The sequence below is a fragment of the Ornithodoros turicata genome, unplaced genomic scaffold (assembly GCF_037126465.1).
Source record: "Ornithodoros turicata isolate Travis unplaced genomic scaffold, ASM3712646v1 ctg00000895.1, whole genome shotgun sequence".
Taxonomy (NCBI): domain Eukaryota; kingdom Metazoa; phylum Arthropoda; class Arachnida; order Ixodida; family Argasidae; genus Ornithodoros; species Ornithodoros turicata.
Window position 1 is genome coordinate 61,261 of NW_026999412.1, and position 14,875 is coordinate 76,135.

The window sequence follows — 14,875 nt, forward strand, 5'->3', positions numbered from 1 at the left end:
ACCAAATACGTTATTTCCGTCAACTCACAGCGCCTCGTGGGCCTACGACAAGCGAAAGGGCAGACATGGCAGCTTATTACCTTTGGAGTTTCCGTTGATTACGTTATGTCACCGATCGCAAGATATTTACGACAACTCGTTGAAGGTGTCGCACACCTGTAGTGCTGTCCATTCATCTTAGCTGCCGCACGAGCATTCAATGGAAGGAATTCGATAGCAGCAGCGTGGAATATTGAACAGGGAGTCAGAAACCCGCAACATGTGTTTCGTTTACGATGGGCCATAGGGATGTTATATGCGTTTTACGAGTTCCTCATGTCCTTCAATTGTGTGTCAGTAATGGAAGATTAAATGAGCAGCGACGCAGTTGATGAAGTGGAGACATGGCTGCGGCTGGAACGCATCTCTGTTGGCTTTGCGTCGCTTCGCTGGCGTTTCTTGGCTTCTTGCTTGTTAGCGTCTCGGAAGGTGAGTGGCCATTGTGAGTGAAGTGCGGGTGGGGCTCCAAATAAGGGGCATAATTTTATTCCGTCATGAAAAAAATGTCTCAACAATTACTTTGACGCATAGATTTGTCATCACGTGTGACGGCATCGAAACGTGTTACCTCTAAGACACTTGTTTTACTCGTATTCCAAGAAGTGGGTTGTATGGAATTGTTAAGTCTGACGCTTTCGTGCACCACCGAATTTTTTTGGTAACACCCAGGCCCATCATCTGGTGAAATTTTACTTTCACTTTTCTTTGTTTTATTGTGCTCCTAAAAGTTTGTTTCTCTACACCCACGTTGTATACATGGAAGTGATGTCGGTGAAACATTGGTGGAACAAATGCACGTACTGTCCAGAGCACAGACAAACTAAACAAATTACCCAAAGTAGTTTCCGAACATCTTAGCATCCCAAGCCACGGGTTTGACCATAATAGATTGCACAAACTTAAAACCAGATTCTTGTGCGCGTGCCACAGGAGTCATTTGTCATACATTAGCTCGTCAGAATCCACTCGTGTGATGGTAATCAATCAAAGGTACTCAGGCAACACTTCACAAGTTCATCCCACTCTTACTTCGCCTGAATCCTTTCTCTCCCCCTTTCTCTCTCTTTCTGTCTTTTTTTTTTTTTGCATGCGCAGTGCTTCATTATGCATCACATCCAGAGCCCTCACAATTTGGCAAAAAAGTCCAGACTTGTACGTATCTTGAGTACGTACTCAAAATACAGTATTTTAAATACTTTTTCCGGTATTTTGGTACTCTACTCAATACTTTTTGCGACAAGTATTTTTAATGTATTTAAAATAGGTTTTTCGGTATTTGCTACTCAGTACTCAAAATACTTTCCTTCCTCGTCAAGCCATATCCAGCACGGTTCCCGCCGTGCCGAGATTTTCAGCTCACTGGAATTTAACCCTCTTTTCCTTTGTTTTTCTTTTTTCGGGACTTCGCGAATCTGTCATTTATCCTCTTGTACAATAGGTTGGTCCCAAGCCTGGCCTTGCTTCTCAATAGCCAGCTTCGTCAGAAAACCGTTCCTATTCATATTGCCATGTGAATCACCAGGGGATTAGGTACAAGATAATCCCGGCATTTGTTTACTTGGTCATCAAAGCAATAAACACATGCCAGAGGTTGAAAGACCCGAACCGACATACAGGAGGGATTACGAAGTTTTGGGTCAGAACATATCAACAAACTTTACTTGGGTTCGCCAAAGTTCACCAAACATTACTTGACACCAAGACGTTGCAAATGAAAGATATGCATGGCTGATGAAGTTTATTCCTTTCATTTGTAAGGCCACGTTCAGAATACGCGTTTCACTTACTGCTAATACTAAAGTACTTTAAATAGTATCTTAAGTACTTCTTAGAGTATTTAGTACTCTACTCAAATTACTTTCAGTTTTGAGTATTTTGTACTCTATTTTAAATACTTTTTCCGTAGAGTATTTAGTATCTTATTTTAAATACTTTTGCGCAGTATTTTGTACAAGTCTGCAAAAAACCAAAATCGTAGACAACATGAACGACGAAAAAAACAAGGCTCCTATTATCAACAATGAATTTACCTTGAAGCATTCTTGCTTAACCAACTTTTCACACAGAAAAATGGAGATAACACACACGCACAGTGACATAGTCAGACAGGATTAGTGTGAATCTCAATCTGCCACAGTTCCTCTCTTGTTAGAGTTAGCTAGGGTTCACCGACGCATTGTTCGCCACCAGCCTGTGATATCGAGAAAGTTTCTCTTCTTTCATTCTTGCAAGCTCGGGAACACAACCCTTAACGCGCATTCCTAAGTTACCTGTGGCGGTTCTAGAATTGGTATTGTTCTATTCTTTTAACCTCTCATTAATACAGTAGCCTGATTGTCCAATAGTAGTAGGTTATATATAAGCGAATGTGCTACAGACCAATAGGCCTGTAATGGGCTATTACCCAGGCAGCTCACCAATATTGACTCAATGTGGGCTGGCAGGTTAGCCAATATCGGCCCCATGCATGTGCTCCCAATATTGGTCGAACATGGAAAGTGCAACCAGGCTTCCTATTGGACCCATATGGACTGCCTATATTAGCAAGCCCATTTTGCCCATGGTGCACCAGTATTTCGGTGATAAGGCCAACGATGACTTCATGTGATGATAAAGCATTATGTGGTATAATATCCCCCACTTACAGTGATATTACTTCTGCCTTCTTTTTCCTTTTTGTTTTCTGCATATCTTCTAATTGATCCACGTTGCATCGCTTCACAAAAGCAACACTGCCTCGCCTATAAACAAAGAACACGTGCAGTGCCCGTCTTGCTCAAGGATCATGGCAGTGGCATTGACCATCGTAGGATGCAACAAGCGGAATTGCTCACATCACGTTTCAAAAACAGTATACTGCCCACGCTCTTCAAACGAAGAGCAGTCGCTGCAGAGGCAGGCAGTGCCACAATGGAACTACCGGCGCCAAATATTCTTCCAATGCGAGAAGCCTTCACTGGGATCGCAATAGTATATGACCCAAAAACTTCCAACCCGCTCCTAGAGTACTAAGGAGCGAACCACTTTCGTGACGGTGACGGACATACGCCCCAACAACTCACACTACTTCTGAAGTAACTTAAAATCACCTAGCGTTACAGAACAGACGGCAACGGGACGTTTCGGTGCGGACGTCTCGGTGCACGGACAACTCTGTGCGCATTGTGTTCGGCGGTGCAAAAGAAAAAGAAAAATTACAGCAGAGGCTATTTCTTCCTTCCCGTATTCACCATACATTAGAAATTTAGCGAGCTTTCGCTGATGCTTTTCACGGATGCGCATCTTCATTACACAAAAATCATGTTATTTTGCCTAAATTACTGTGTTCTTTCATGCACTTATCTCATTGAAAAAGCGCTTCGAATGCGAGGACCTGTCGTTTTCGCGAGCTATATGTGTCGTGTCTGGTGACACACATAATAGTAACGTGTTTGTCGTCGCAGGAGATGTATTGTGGCTGTGGGGATGGGAAACATCAAATTTCTCCGTCATTTTCCAAATACGCGCATGACTAAAGCTCCTTGACAGTAGAATAATTCACACACGTGCACAAGCATAGAAACATGGTATAGGACTGACGTGGCAGTGGGTTATGTCGCTAAAAGCGGAGCATGAGTGTAATAATTGAGGGCATTTATTGCTAATTCATTTACTTCCAAAAATATATTTACTAGTTGCGCAGCAGACAGATTTAACTAGTACAATTTTCGCGTGCCTCACAAGAGCAAAAGTATAAAAATAATCCATATACGAAATACTGTGAGAGTAATACCGGGTTATGTAATAACCTGAATAATCCAGCCACAATTTTTAACCCTGACTTCGCGAAATGTAGCGGGCGCACATATAAGCTTGAAAATTTTGGGCCGCAATATTTTTTCTTTATTTTGCAGTAGCATGTAGTATATGATGGGACCTGCAAAGGTTATCGGTGTATTCTATCGGATGACTCCACAGCGTAATCCTGCAAGGAAAGGAGATTCCCTGTGTAGGTAAACATCGGAAAGGTCCCAAGCAGCACAATGTACTGAAAGTCGAGTGCAACAGGGGTGGACGGTATGTGTCTTATCAGTGCTCTTTAGTTTCACGAGTTTTTTCAAGGCCTTCCACCTACCCGTCCACCCCTATTGCACTCGACTTTCAGTACATTTTGCTGCTTGGGCGTCTTTTTGTACGTCATATCTCAGAAAGCGGTTCTACTTTGTGTATGTGAGGTGCTGTTCTTCTTGTAGTATTCCCTGTACAGATGACGAACACTGGAAGGTTTTTGATCCCTCCTTATTTCCCATTTTCTTGGAAAGCCAGAACCACACAAGCGGCGACTAAAAAGAGGAAAGTGCACTGACGCTTTTGTAAAAAACAAAAACTGCGTTTTCTCCGCCATGACGCCAAAAGTTAGAACAATATATTATCACCCTCGCCAGTATATCATCAGTACACAATGAGAGATAAGTAGCTTGGCTTCGGCTCATTGTGTACCGAGGATGCCGCCTGTATATAGGTGGTGGAACATTTGTGTTTTATTTTTTTAAGCTACTGCGTCTAGCCGGAGTAAATGCAATTCTTTACAGTATGTATTCTACCGTCTGTTGGAGTGTTTTCTGACGTTTCTGTTCCGCAGCTTTGTACTTCCTTGAACTTGTAATAAATGCTTTCAACGCAAAGAATTGCAAGTTGTGTCGTCCTTGCGTATCGTTGCTAAACAAGAGATCTTCAAATTATCATGTATCCGTATGAGTAGTGTTTATCAAGTTTATCATCGAAAAATATCCAGAAAGAGACACTCTCTCACAAGTGGACTTCCAGTACATTAAAAGGAAAACCAAATAAATAGTGACACAAAAAACAACTGAGTGTTTCATTCAGCGTACACTTAAACTGTGTCGCACAACATGCCACATTCATTTTGTATAAACGTGATTGCTGTATTTTTTTCTTTTCGTTTTGCCCGGCAAAAAGAACGCGCACCGAACTGTCTGTGCACCGCATTGTCTATGCATCTAAGTGTCCGTTCTCCGAAATGTCCGTCACCGAAACGTACGTGCTCTAAAGTATCCAGCGACATTTTCACCCTAATGAAACCTTGGGTCTGAGTGTCGCGCATGCGCATTAGTTGTAGGACGCGCAATTTCGCTTAAACGACCACGCTCTGAGTTGGTTCCTTTTATTCCGCAGCTACGACGGATTGGCATCGCTTAACAAAACGGCGGCCGTTTGCAGCAAATGTACGAGTTGAGTTACAATGCATATTACAGAGGGATTGCCCGATATGTTCAACAATGTGTATCATCTGCGGGAAGTTGTTGGAAGTAACAACGTATTGAGTAGGGTATTTCACACGCTTCAACGTCCAATCTTGCGGGTTGAAAGTTCTTGGTAGTCGTTTTCAAGATAAGTTTCTATTGTCATTGCAACGAGGCATCGCTCTTTGTCCGCTTCTATGAGATATGTACCGTTATTTCGAAAAGTTTCAGCAGTTCTGGAAGTTTTTATCTCTTTTCTGGATTCGTGCTGGTCGCTTGATCCCTTCTCAAGGCACTCTGTACTCAGTCGTTACTCGATGTAAGCATATTTAAGCACTTTCTCTTCACTAGCGAATCGCTATAAATTGGTGCGCAAACCTAGATGCCTCGGTCCCTTTCAAAATACGCATGCCAACTGTTGAAGAATGGAGTGCCATTCAACTGGCTGCAACACAATCAAATGAATCGCAGGAGTGCAAAAGGAAATACACCATATACCATATCGAAAGAGATAACTGCAGTTTTGTGTGTGACGCAAGACCAGCGGCGAATCGAGTGGAAAAGAAGATCAACCCCCCTCCCCTCTCTCAACGCGCTTCGAGAAAGGGGCATCTCGCCTCCTAAGCGAAGATCTGGTTCCGCCCCTGAACAAAACCCTCTAAGTTGAGATCATACATATTTCTCTAAAGACGTAAGGGGGAGGAGTCAAAGCAATGCCGAGTTTCGACAAGTTTATGCACGCCACATTGCGTGTGAAGTAATGAGTACACGATGACTGTCGAGGGGGCAACACTATATTAACTAAAAACAACACACGCACATGCGGCTAACTTGAGCTCTATAGAAGGTATGATGATAAGAGTATACATGCATGTCAGCCCATGGCTGCACAAAACAAAGGGTAAATAAGTTGGAGAACATTATGTCATTTGGGAAAGAACAATTGAGAAAAAAAATGCGGAAACCTCGTTGGTGCCAGCGCTGGTGTGAACCTACATCTCTGAAAATTGCATTCGAATGAGCACGATCAACGTCATAATCGCTAAGGTTACCGGACATGGAAGGCAGGTGCACGCGGAACATGAATTTATTTCACACGCATGTATGCAGATGCCATTGCCTATAGCACGCAGTGAATTAGCCGGTCTGCACAGAAATCCAGGATAGTTCTGCGGAGAATCATGCAGTTATGAGGACTCCCCTATAGTTACGCGCTTAAGAGAATTAAATGAAAAACTATTTTTCCGGCGCACGTCAAAAGTCCAAATTATCCGCAGTCCTACCCTGTGGCACGTGCAGCATGTTGCCACACTCGTGTATATCTACTCCTAATTATTAGATCAAACCAACGGAACAATACTTAAAGAGGGTGTATTGGCACATGCATGATGTACAAATCCCATGCCTGCCGGACACATAATACGAAAAGCTAATCACTCACAAGGTCGTTCATTCAATCAATCGATCAATCACACTTATGCACGCCCCTCACTCACAAGGGCCGTTAGTAGTAGCTAGGTAGGTAGCTTTTTTTTTTTTTTTTTTGCCAAATACATATATATGCCATGCACGACTATGTGCGACAAGGAGGTCGGAACTCGCAACGTCCGACAAGGTGTTGGAGCTCTCGTAGAAACTTGCGCCATTTCGAAGAACCGGAACCGAATGTAACAACCACGTACCCGTTCCTTGCTCATGGAGGTGTGCGCCGCCGCCCCGATGTTCCACGAGTTGCACCGTGGGAAAGGCTTTTTAGGTGAAAGGTTTCGGTTTTGGTGAGGTGAAGGGGCGTTGCAAAGGTGAGAGAGGACAACTACAGCTTGTGTAAAATAGACTCCATATATGACCGAACGTCTGCGTGTGTAATTCCAACAAAGATATTTCCGTCTCATATGTTGGGACAACGCAACATTCTAAGTAGAGGACGTACATGCATTGTCAACCCTGAGACTGAGGGACGCAAAAGAGGCGATACGACACGAGTTTGCCTGTTGCCTCTTGTGTCGTGTCGTCTGTTTTGTGCTCCTCGGTCTCAGGGTTGATTATGGACGTACATCATCACCATCTTGCCTGGTTCCTTGTCATATTATAAGTAGAGGAGCAGCTTATCGCATAAATAATTAATACGTATAGTAGCAAATTTTCAAACAGTTATAAAGAAGGCGGATATACGCGTATTACGAGCAATCATGATGGAAAGTACTGTAACTGTTCTGAGGTAGACACACACAGCAGTGGAACACAACGCAAGCCTCAAGTCGACTTCCATTTCAATTATTACCGATTGATGTATACGTTGTAGCTATGAGCGGACAGTAAATATGACAAACGGGTTGTGAAGCTCTGACATGGTTCAGTGCATCACCGTAGTATACAGTGTGTCCGATGTTCTCGATATACGTATACTCATGATATTCTGCAGCTAAAGACGCTGAAACTTAAGTGCTTCAAATCATCAGACGTGATTTGTAATTATTCAACAGTGCTACAACCATGTTCACATCGCCACAGTGTACTTGTACGTTTGTCCCACATCGTCCAGCACCGGTCAACACCGGACCTGTGCTCTATCTGAAGTGTAAACTGTAATGGAGAAATATCCCTAGCAAACCACCGACTGCACACACACGTGCATACGACGCCCTAACATATGGATATTTGGAGATCTAGTGGATTTTCGTGAGGGTCCAACTTACATCCACTGGATACCCATGGGAGCTGGACTTTACCCCTGTTTTCTGATCCTAGGAAGCTCCAGACAATGTCTTTCATGGACATGTGGATATGAGGTGGATATTGTCAGTGGCGTAGCCACGGGGGGGCTAGGGGGGGGCTCGAGCCCCCCCTACCTGCCACGGACCGACCCACACAAATCGTGCAAATCCGAGAACATAATATATGGGGGGGGGACCAGTGTGACTATCGCGAAAGCTCTTGCAGTTCATGGCGTCTATCGAAGAAGCACCCTTGAATGGTTTTCAAAGTATGAGCTTTTCAAAATACTTCCAATCTCGTGACACCACTTCATTAGTCATGACAGCCTATACATGTAATCGTACTGTGAACGTCTAAATCAACTATTTTCGTTCCCTTTTTTAATCCTCAGTTTGCAGTGTGCACAAGTATGTGTGTGTTGTCGACACAGGATCAGCGGGGGGGGGGGGGAGTTTTCGTATCGAGCCCCCCCTACCTTTGAGGTCTGGCTACGCCACTGGATATTGTACGGTGCCAGTATAAAAACTCCGTAATTCAGTAGTTTTGATACTCTGTGTAGTTTGATCAGTAAGTATATTAAAGTATCATAGCCCAAGGTTATTATTTAAGGTGTTATTGTTAAAAATGCTCTCACCCCCAAAAAACGCTAAAAAACAGCAGGCTCCCTTTTTGGTCGGAGGCCGGAGCATATACAGAAGTACAAGTTGTTGGGCCACGTTCATTCTTAGTGTATTGGGCGTAAAAAGTTTGTTACGGTGAAAGGGGCTGTCTTTGTAAGTAGCTCACGTATCTGCAGAGTCAAGGTATAACCAATAACGTGTCTCACATTCCTCCCTGACAAATACTGTGTTTTTAATTCAAGCTATCGTCTATAATGTGATTAGCTGCATAGTTGAGCTGTAACAGTCATATAATTCCACTGTTGCTTGACGAGCGTTACGCATAGATAAATACTTTCACGGCTAGCAGCTCGCGAGCGATAAAAATATATAACGATTTTACTCGCTCCCCCATATCCAGTTAGCGTTTACAGAAGTTTGTGCTTGCTTTCAGCAGAACAAAAATGTGGCTGTCAGAACAAGATGTCATAAACTTCACATTTATCCGTATATCTCCCAGCGAGGTCCTGGCGACGTTCCTGTGACGTTCAACCAGTGCCCAAAATCTCGTGTACTGGATCTTACATGGATATCCCAGGGATCTCCAGGCTGCTTCTTCCAGTCAAATATCCAGGGCATACACCAGGACGATTATTTACGACTGTTATTTACTGGGTAAAACCGAAACGCGAATGTCGTTCGAAGACATCCAGTAGATATCGCATGGTTGGCCCGATATTCAGGACGTTCGCGACCTTATGGGGATGTCCTGTGGATATGAATGGTTTACTGGGTCAGCACCGACCGAAGCATATCGGCGCGGCGCCGCCGGTATCGAAGTATACGGTGCGCCGCCGCCGACAGAATAGACTTGGCGCACTCAAGCTGCCGGATTGCCGCTACCATTTTTTACGGTCGAAGAAACAGAAAAAAAATATATATATATATATATGAAGGAGTCAGTTCTTTGAACGATTCGTTATTCCAAGACTACGCTTTCCACGACTGTCACAATTTCAGTGTCACGAACCCGTGCGTAGGCAAACAGAGCGCGTTTTTTTTTTGTTTTTTTTTTGTTTGTTTTTTACGGTGAGGCATCTGTCACCCTGTATGACATGCCTAAATGAGCTTCTAAGCCTAAGTTTGAGCTGTGACAGTCTCCAAGCCGTTACTGTGATGCAGAGAGGTGTGTCACCCCCATTTGGAATGTCACAAAAATTGAAATGACAGGCGCTCGACTGGTTAATCGAGAGATGCGTGGTTCGAATCCCGCCGTTGTATGACTTTTTCGATGACAGCCATATTTTAACTGTTCATGTTCACAGGAAACTTAAGGCTTGTGTTGTGTTTATCCCTTTGTATGTTCCAGCCCCAGGAAAATTACTTTCCATCACGTGTCATAAAAGTGTCACCGGTCTGAGATGGTACTGTTTCCAAGCGTTTATTGCACAGTTTCCTGACACTTTACAGCCCTGTAGTCCTTTCACATTTCTTGTAGCATTGGCTTATGTTTGAACAAAGCTCTTTGTTATTTGTGCACCTGACGACTTGAACCTCGCAAGGGTTGCAAAATATCGCCAAGTACCGACCAATGAGCATGCAGTTAGTCACTAAAACACGGCCATTTTCTGGTCGATTTGTGTTTTTAAATCGCACAACGTCTGTTTGTTCACAATCGCGATAACACAAACAGCAGAAGCTTAATGTTAATCGCAAACGAAGCATAAAAAAGTAGCTCAACGGTACAAAGAGTTGGAATGGAAAGTGGAATCGATGGTACTGTGGCTCGCGATATCGTTCCTGTCGTCTTTGGGACTGATACCGTTCTCCTCGTTTCTTCATGTGCTTTTCAATGTGTGACATAAGCCAAAGAGGTCGAAATGCACATTAATAAAAGCAACAGCGAAACGATACAGAAACGAGATTTATGATACCGTCATCACCCCTTAAAGGACAACGGAAGCGAAATTTGTCCATTGCAAAAAAGGGCCCGAACAAGGTGTAAATATTACGCAGAATTATGGTGCCGCTAGTATTTTGCGAGTACGCTGTACGGATGGGCATATTTTTGACGATTACGAGCGCGCTGGGCCGCCCACCCGACACGATCGCCCATGGCGCGCGCCCGCTGCCGCAAAGCATTGCGGGAAAATCTGAGTAGCGCGTGACGTCAAATATCTCTCGAGCTCCATGTGCGGCTGCCCGATGAACGGGATAAACACGGCGAATTTCGAATAACGCCTGAAGTTGTTCAATTCGGAGATCTCGCGGAAGTCTGAAGGCGATATATCCTATGAGAGATGGGTTCGTACATGCTTCTTCGTCTCCGTTTTTTCCCCGTAGCGGGAATCAGACGTACGCCGAAACGCCAAGTGGAGGTAAAGATTTGTGCCTTCCGTTTTCGTGAAAATACAGAAAGGGCCGCTCCTTCATTCAGTCCGATGTACTTCGTTGACAAGTCAAGGCCTATGAGCACCTCTGGATTTGTTTTGAACAGTGTTGCGGATTTGAATCCACGGATTTGATTTAAATCCGGATTTAAATCCACCGGAGGGCTGGCGGATTTGATTTGCGATTTGATTTGCGCTAAAAAATATAGGCAGGATTTGGATTTGGATTGAATCGCATTTTCCACTAATGATTTGGATTTGGATTGAATCGCATATTCCAGGTATGATTTGGATTTGGATTCAATCGCATTTCCCACGAATGATTTGGATTTGGATTGAATCGCCCCTTTTTCAGCGGATTTGCGCGTGGATTTCGCCAAGCTCCCTCAGAAGATGCATGGATTTGAAACTGAGCGAAGCGCCGTTTCGCATTCTACGCGAATTGATGTGACCTTGTCTGAAATCTAGCGGCGTCCTCTCGCCAGAGCGACAGGAGTAGCCGTTTTGCTCCAATCACTTCCCCTCACCGCACCGAGGGAACACCAGGTGCAGTTCTTTGAACGCAGTTAACGTTATTCTGTCGATTGGACAGCACCTTTCCCGTGGACCTCTAGGTGAGTCTTCCAGCACGACTCGTTTCAAGCTTGCCAAATCATGTCGCGAAATTCTTGGTCTTCGCCATCATATTGAACGCATATGGGTACACCCATTCACGAAAAAACAAAGTGAAAACGAACAATAAATATATCACGTCCTATCATTTCGTGATTTCGGGAAGGCAAGCCTTTCTTACTCCCACGGACAATCATGGCAAGATGTGCCACTCTTCCTCGCATACCCTTTCTTTTCTTCCTTGATTACAACAGCCTGTACTGCGCGAGGAAAATTTTTACAAAGCCCCGAAACGTCAGCATTAAAATAGACCCATGGGCTACATGTTTAGTATAAGTATTCGTAACATGTCCCACGATTTATTAATGATACATTTAATTGTGACCCTCAGGGTATAGTAACCAACGACCTGTGGTCTTTTGAGTACTGATGGTAGAAACCGATGCAGGCGTGTGTTTTTGGGCGTAGCTGAGCCTAGGCCCGCGATAGGAATTCCTTCACTCAGGCGTGTTCGCCCGGTGCTAAATGACGAGGAGGTTCCTGATCCAAAATCCGCTTTTGGGAAAGTGTACCATACCTACCAACTCCACACTGTTCATGCCCCGTGAAGCCCGAGTCAACACCAACACGATACGTGATGATGGAGGTGGGGGTTGTGCACCGCCCCTCCCAGAGTGAGCCAATCATCTACGATTCAATACATTTTTATCAGTATCACTTTTTCTATTTTGGTGTAACAAAACTTTAAGGGCACTTAACGAATTACGTGTTGGAAGTGCAACAGAAAGTGCGGCTGATTTTCGATAAAGTTTTACTATTTTCTTTCTGGATGCCTTCAACTCAACTCCCATCATTCATCCATTACATGTATGTTCGTTGGGCTTCCCTTTGCGCCCCTCTTCCACTGGCATTGCGCAATTCCGCGCGGCGGAGTGGCCAGCTGTCGGCTACGCGCCGGCGAGGAGAGCCGTCTGAGCCAACGGGAAATTAAATGACTGAGGACGAGTTTTTTTCGTGAGGAGGAATCTAATGCTATCACACTGCAGGCCGACGCAGCTCTGGGCTCGAGCAATGCTCGGGACTGCCTAGCTCTGGGGAAAGTACTTATGCCTTCCAAGACGCGGCCGGTGTTAGCTTCCGGCTAATCGTACGGCGGCTGGTCGCGCGTGAAATACAACATCCACATTCAACGATCCCAACGATCCGAAATGGCTGCGCGTCTTCAACCTCTAAGAGGGAGCACGCTCGGCATGCCCGTTGCCCGCACGGGGCGCGCGAACTCTAGAAGTGGTAGAGCGAGCATACGGCTGTAAGTAGAAGCAACTCGTCAAATTGCCCCCTCCCAATCGCCCCCCCAAAACGTCACTTTATACATTGAATTTCCCTCGCCCCCCTCCCCCACTACGCGCTCCGACAAAGAAACCCCCCCCCCCCAAACCGAGCGTCTGGATCCGCCCCTGACACAGGCTGATACGTGGTGACTGACAGTCTGGTACACGCCGAGCAGGCGTGACCGAAAATGTCTTTCTAAACTCAAAAATTTGTCCTAAAATATGAATAAAATTTCGGCCAGCGCATTGATAGGTTGGCCCTTTATATCCTCGTCAATCAGACGAAAGTTATTGCTCTTTGTGCCACGTCACGCTGTTATTTAAGCGTTGTTTAGTGAATACGTGCAGTATTAGTAATTTGTAGACACGGTTATAGGTCTAGTAATGCTACTGCACGAATTTTGGCTCCCGGATTTGTCAAAAGATTCGATAAATCCGGATTTAAAAGCGGATTTGATTTAGGTCCGGAAAAACAAATCCGGATTTAAAAGGATTTGATTTAACGTCTCAAAATTAAATCCGGACTTGATTTGGATTTGATTTACTACCTTTAGAAAAAATGCGGATTTGATTTAAATCCGATTTGAGCGGCCAAATCCGCAACACTGGTTTTGAACCATTCGTCAACAATATGTCTGCGCACTACTTGTCTTGTTTGTTTCACCTGTCTGCAAGTAGGCATAGACGGATTCGCGGCGAGAATAAGATTCCTGTCTTTCGGAAACAGTTGAAATATGACAGTCATCAAAAAAGTTAGACATCGGCAGAATTTGAACTTCGCATCTCTCGATTGCTAGTCGAGCGGCAATGGCCAATACGGCCACGGAAACAACCACAGACTGGTAGAGCGTATTTGTTGTGAAACATATCCTGGCCGAACGCAAGGTAAGACATCGAGCAATGTAAGCAGCAAGACTCTCACCCCTAGAGAGAATGAGATCACCTTCCTTCGGATGAATTTTGGGGGCCAGCCTCGGTAGTGTTGTCTTTGTAATAAACGTCACCCATGTTTGACGCTGTGTTTCTGATGTCTATCCGTGTGTCGTTCGTGCAAGGAACACTATGTCCTGTATGTAGGAAAGGAAGTCGGCAACATGCAGTAGCACAGCCAGGAAAGACTTCACAAGCATGTACAATTTTTCTTGTCGCGAAAATCAACCTCCGATCGCAAAACAACCGCGAAATGAAAGTCAGGAACTCCAACAGGAGAGACATCGTGCGTCACTTCCGTGGTCTGTTACTGCGGCGCAGGGACGCTCGCCAGGGCCTCAGAGTGCTCCGCGGCCAATTTTTATATCGCGATTGTGGCGGCATTTCAACTAATATATGTAAATCTAAGTCGAATTCCGGATTGTTTTGCTACACATCGCAATATTAGGCAAACAGCTTTGCAGCTTATTTTCGCTTCCGTTGTCCTTTAAGGGGTCGCGTACTTCGCTCATTGACCCTTGCCTCTTGTGCCTGACCCTGATTTCCACAGCCCATTCCCAGCGCCCATTTCCACAGCAGTCCCAAAACAACCAAAAGCTCATTTCATCCGAAAAAAATTTTCTGAGACTCTGGGCTTTCGGTCGATCTGGACACGCGGGTGGCAGTGACCCATATCCGCCAAAGCAGACATAACTGGAACGCCACTTCGACTTGCGGAGCTGCACTCGTGGAGAGAGCTACCCTAGCGGCTGTTACGAGAAATAAAGGCAAACTGTATGACAATGAAAAAGATGGGGCATACACACACATGACACACGCAACGAAAAACAAAATGCTCGGAAACGTAGAGTTTTTAGCATCGTGCGTGCGCACTTCTAATGTGCGTGTTTACGCGTCTCTTAACTTCAGCATTCCAATCCCGCTTTGGTTTAATACGCATAGAAGGAGTTAATGCGGCTGGGGCTCAGGTGGCGCTTAATACTGTTGAGGGGTTCTCATGCGCGTTTAATTACGGT

General features: G+C 44.8%; 1 protein-coding gene across 1 annotated transcript in view; it reads left to right on the forward strand.

Annotated features, from left to right (window-relative positions):
* Positions 1–292: 292 nt before the first annotated feature.
* LOC135375576 (lactosylceramide 4-alpha-galactosyltransferase-like) overlaps positions 293–14,875 on the forward strand; it is a 58,612-nt gene continuing 44,029 nt past the window's right edge. Inside the window, exon 1 of the mRNA XM_064608256.1 lies at positions 293–468. Within this exon, the coding sequence (XP_064464326.1) occupies positions 384–468 (85 nt within the window). The 5' untranslated portion in view covers positions 293–383. The remainder of the gene's footprint in view (positions 469–14,875) is intronic.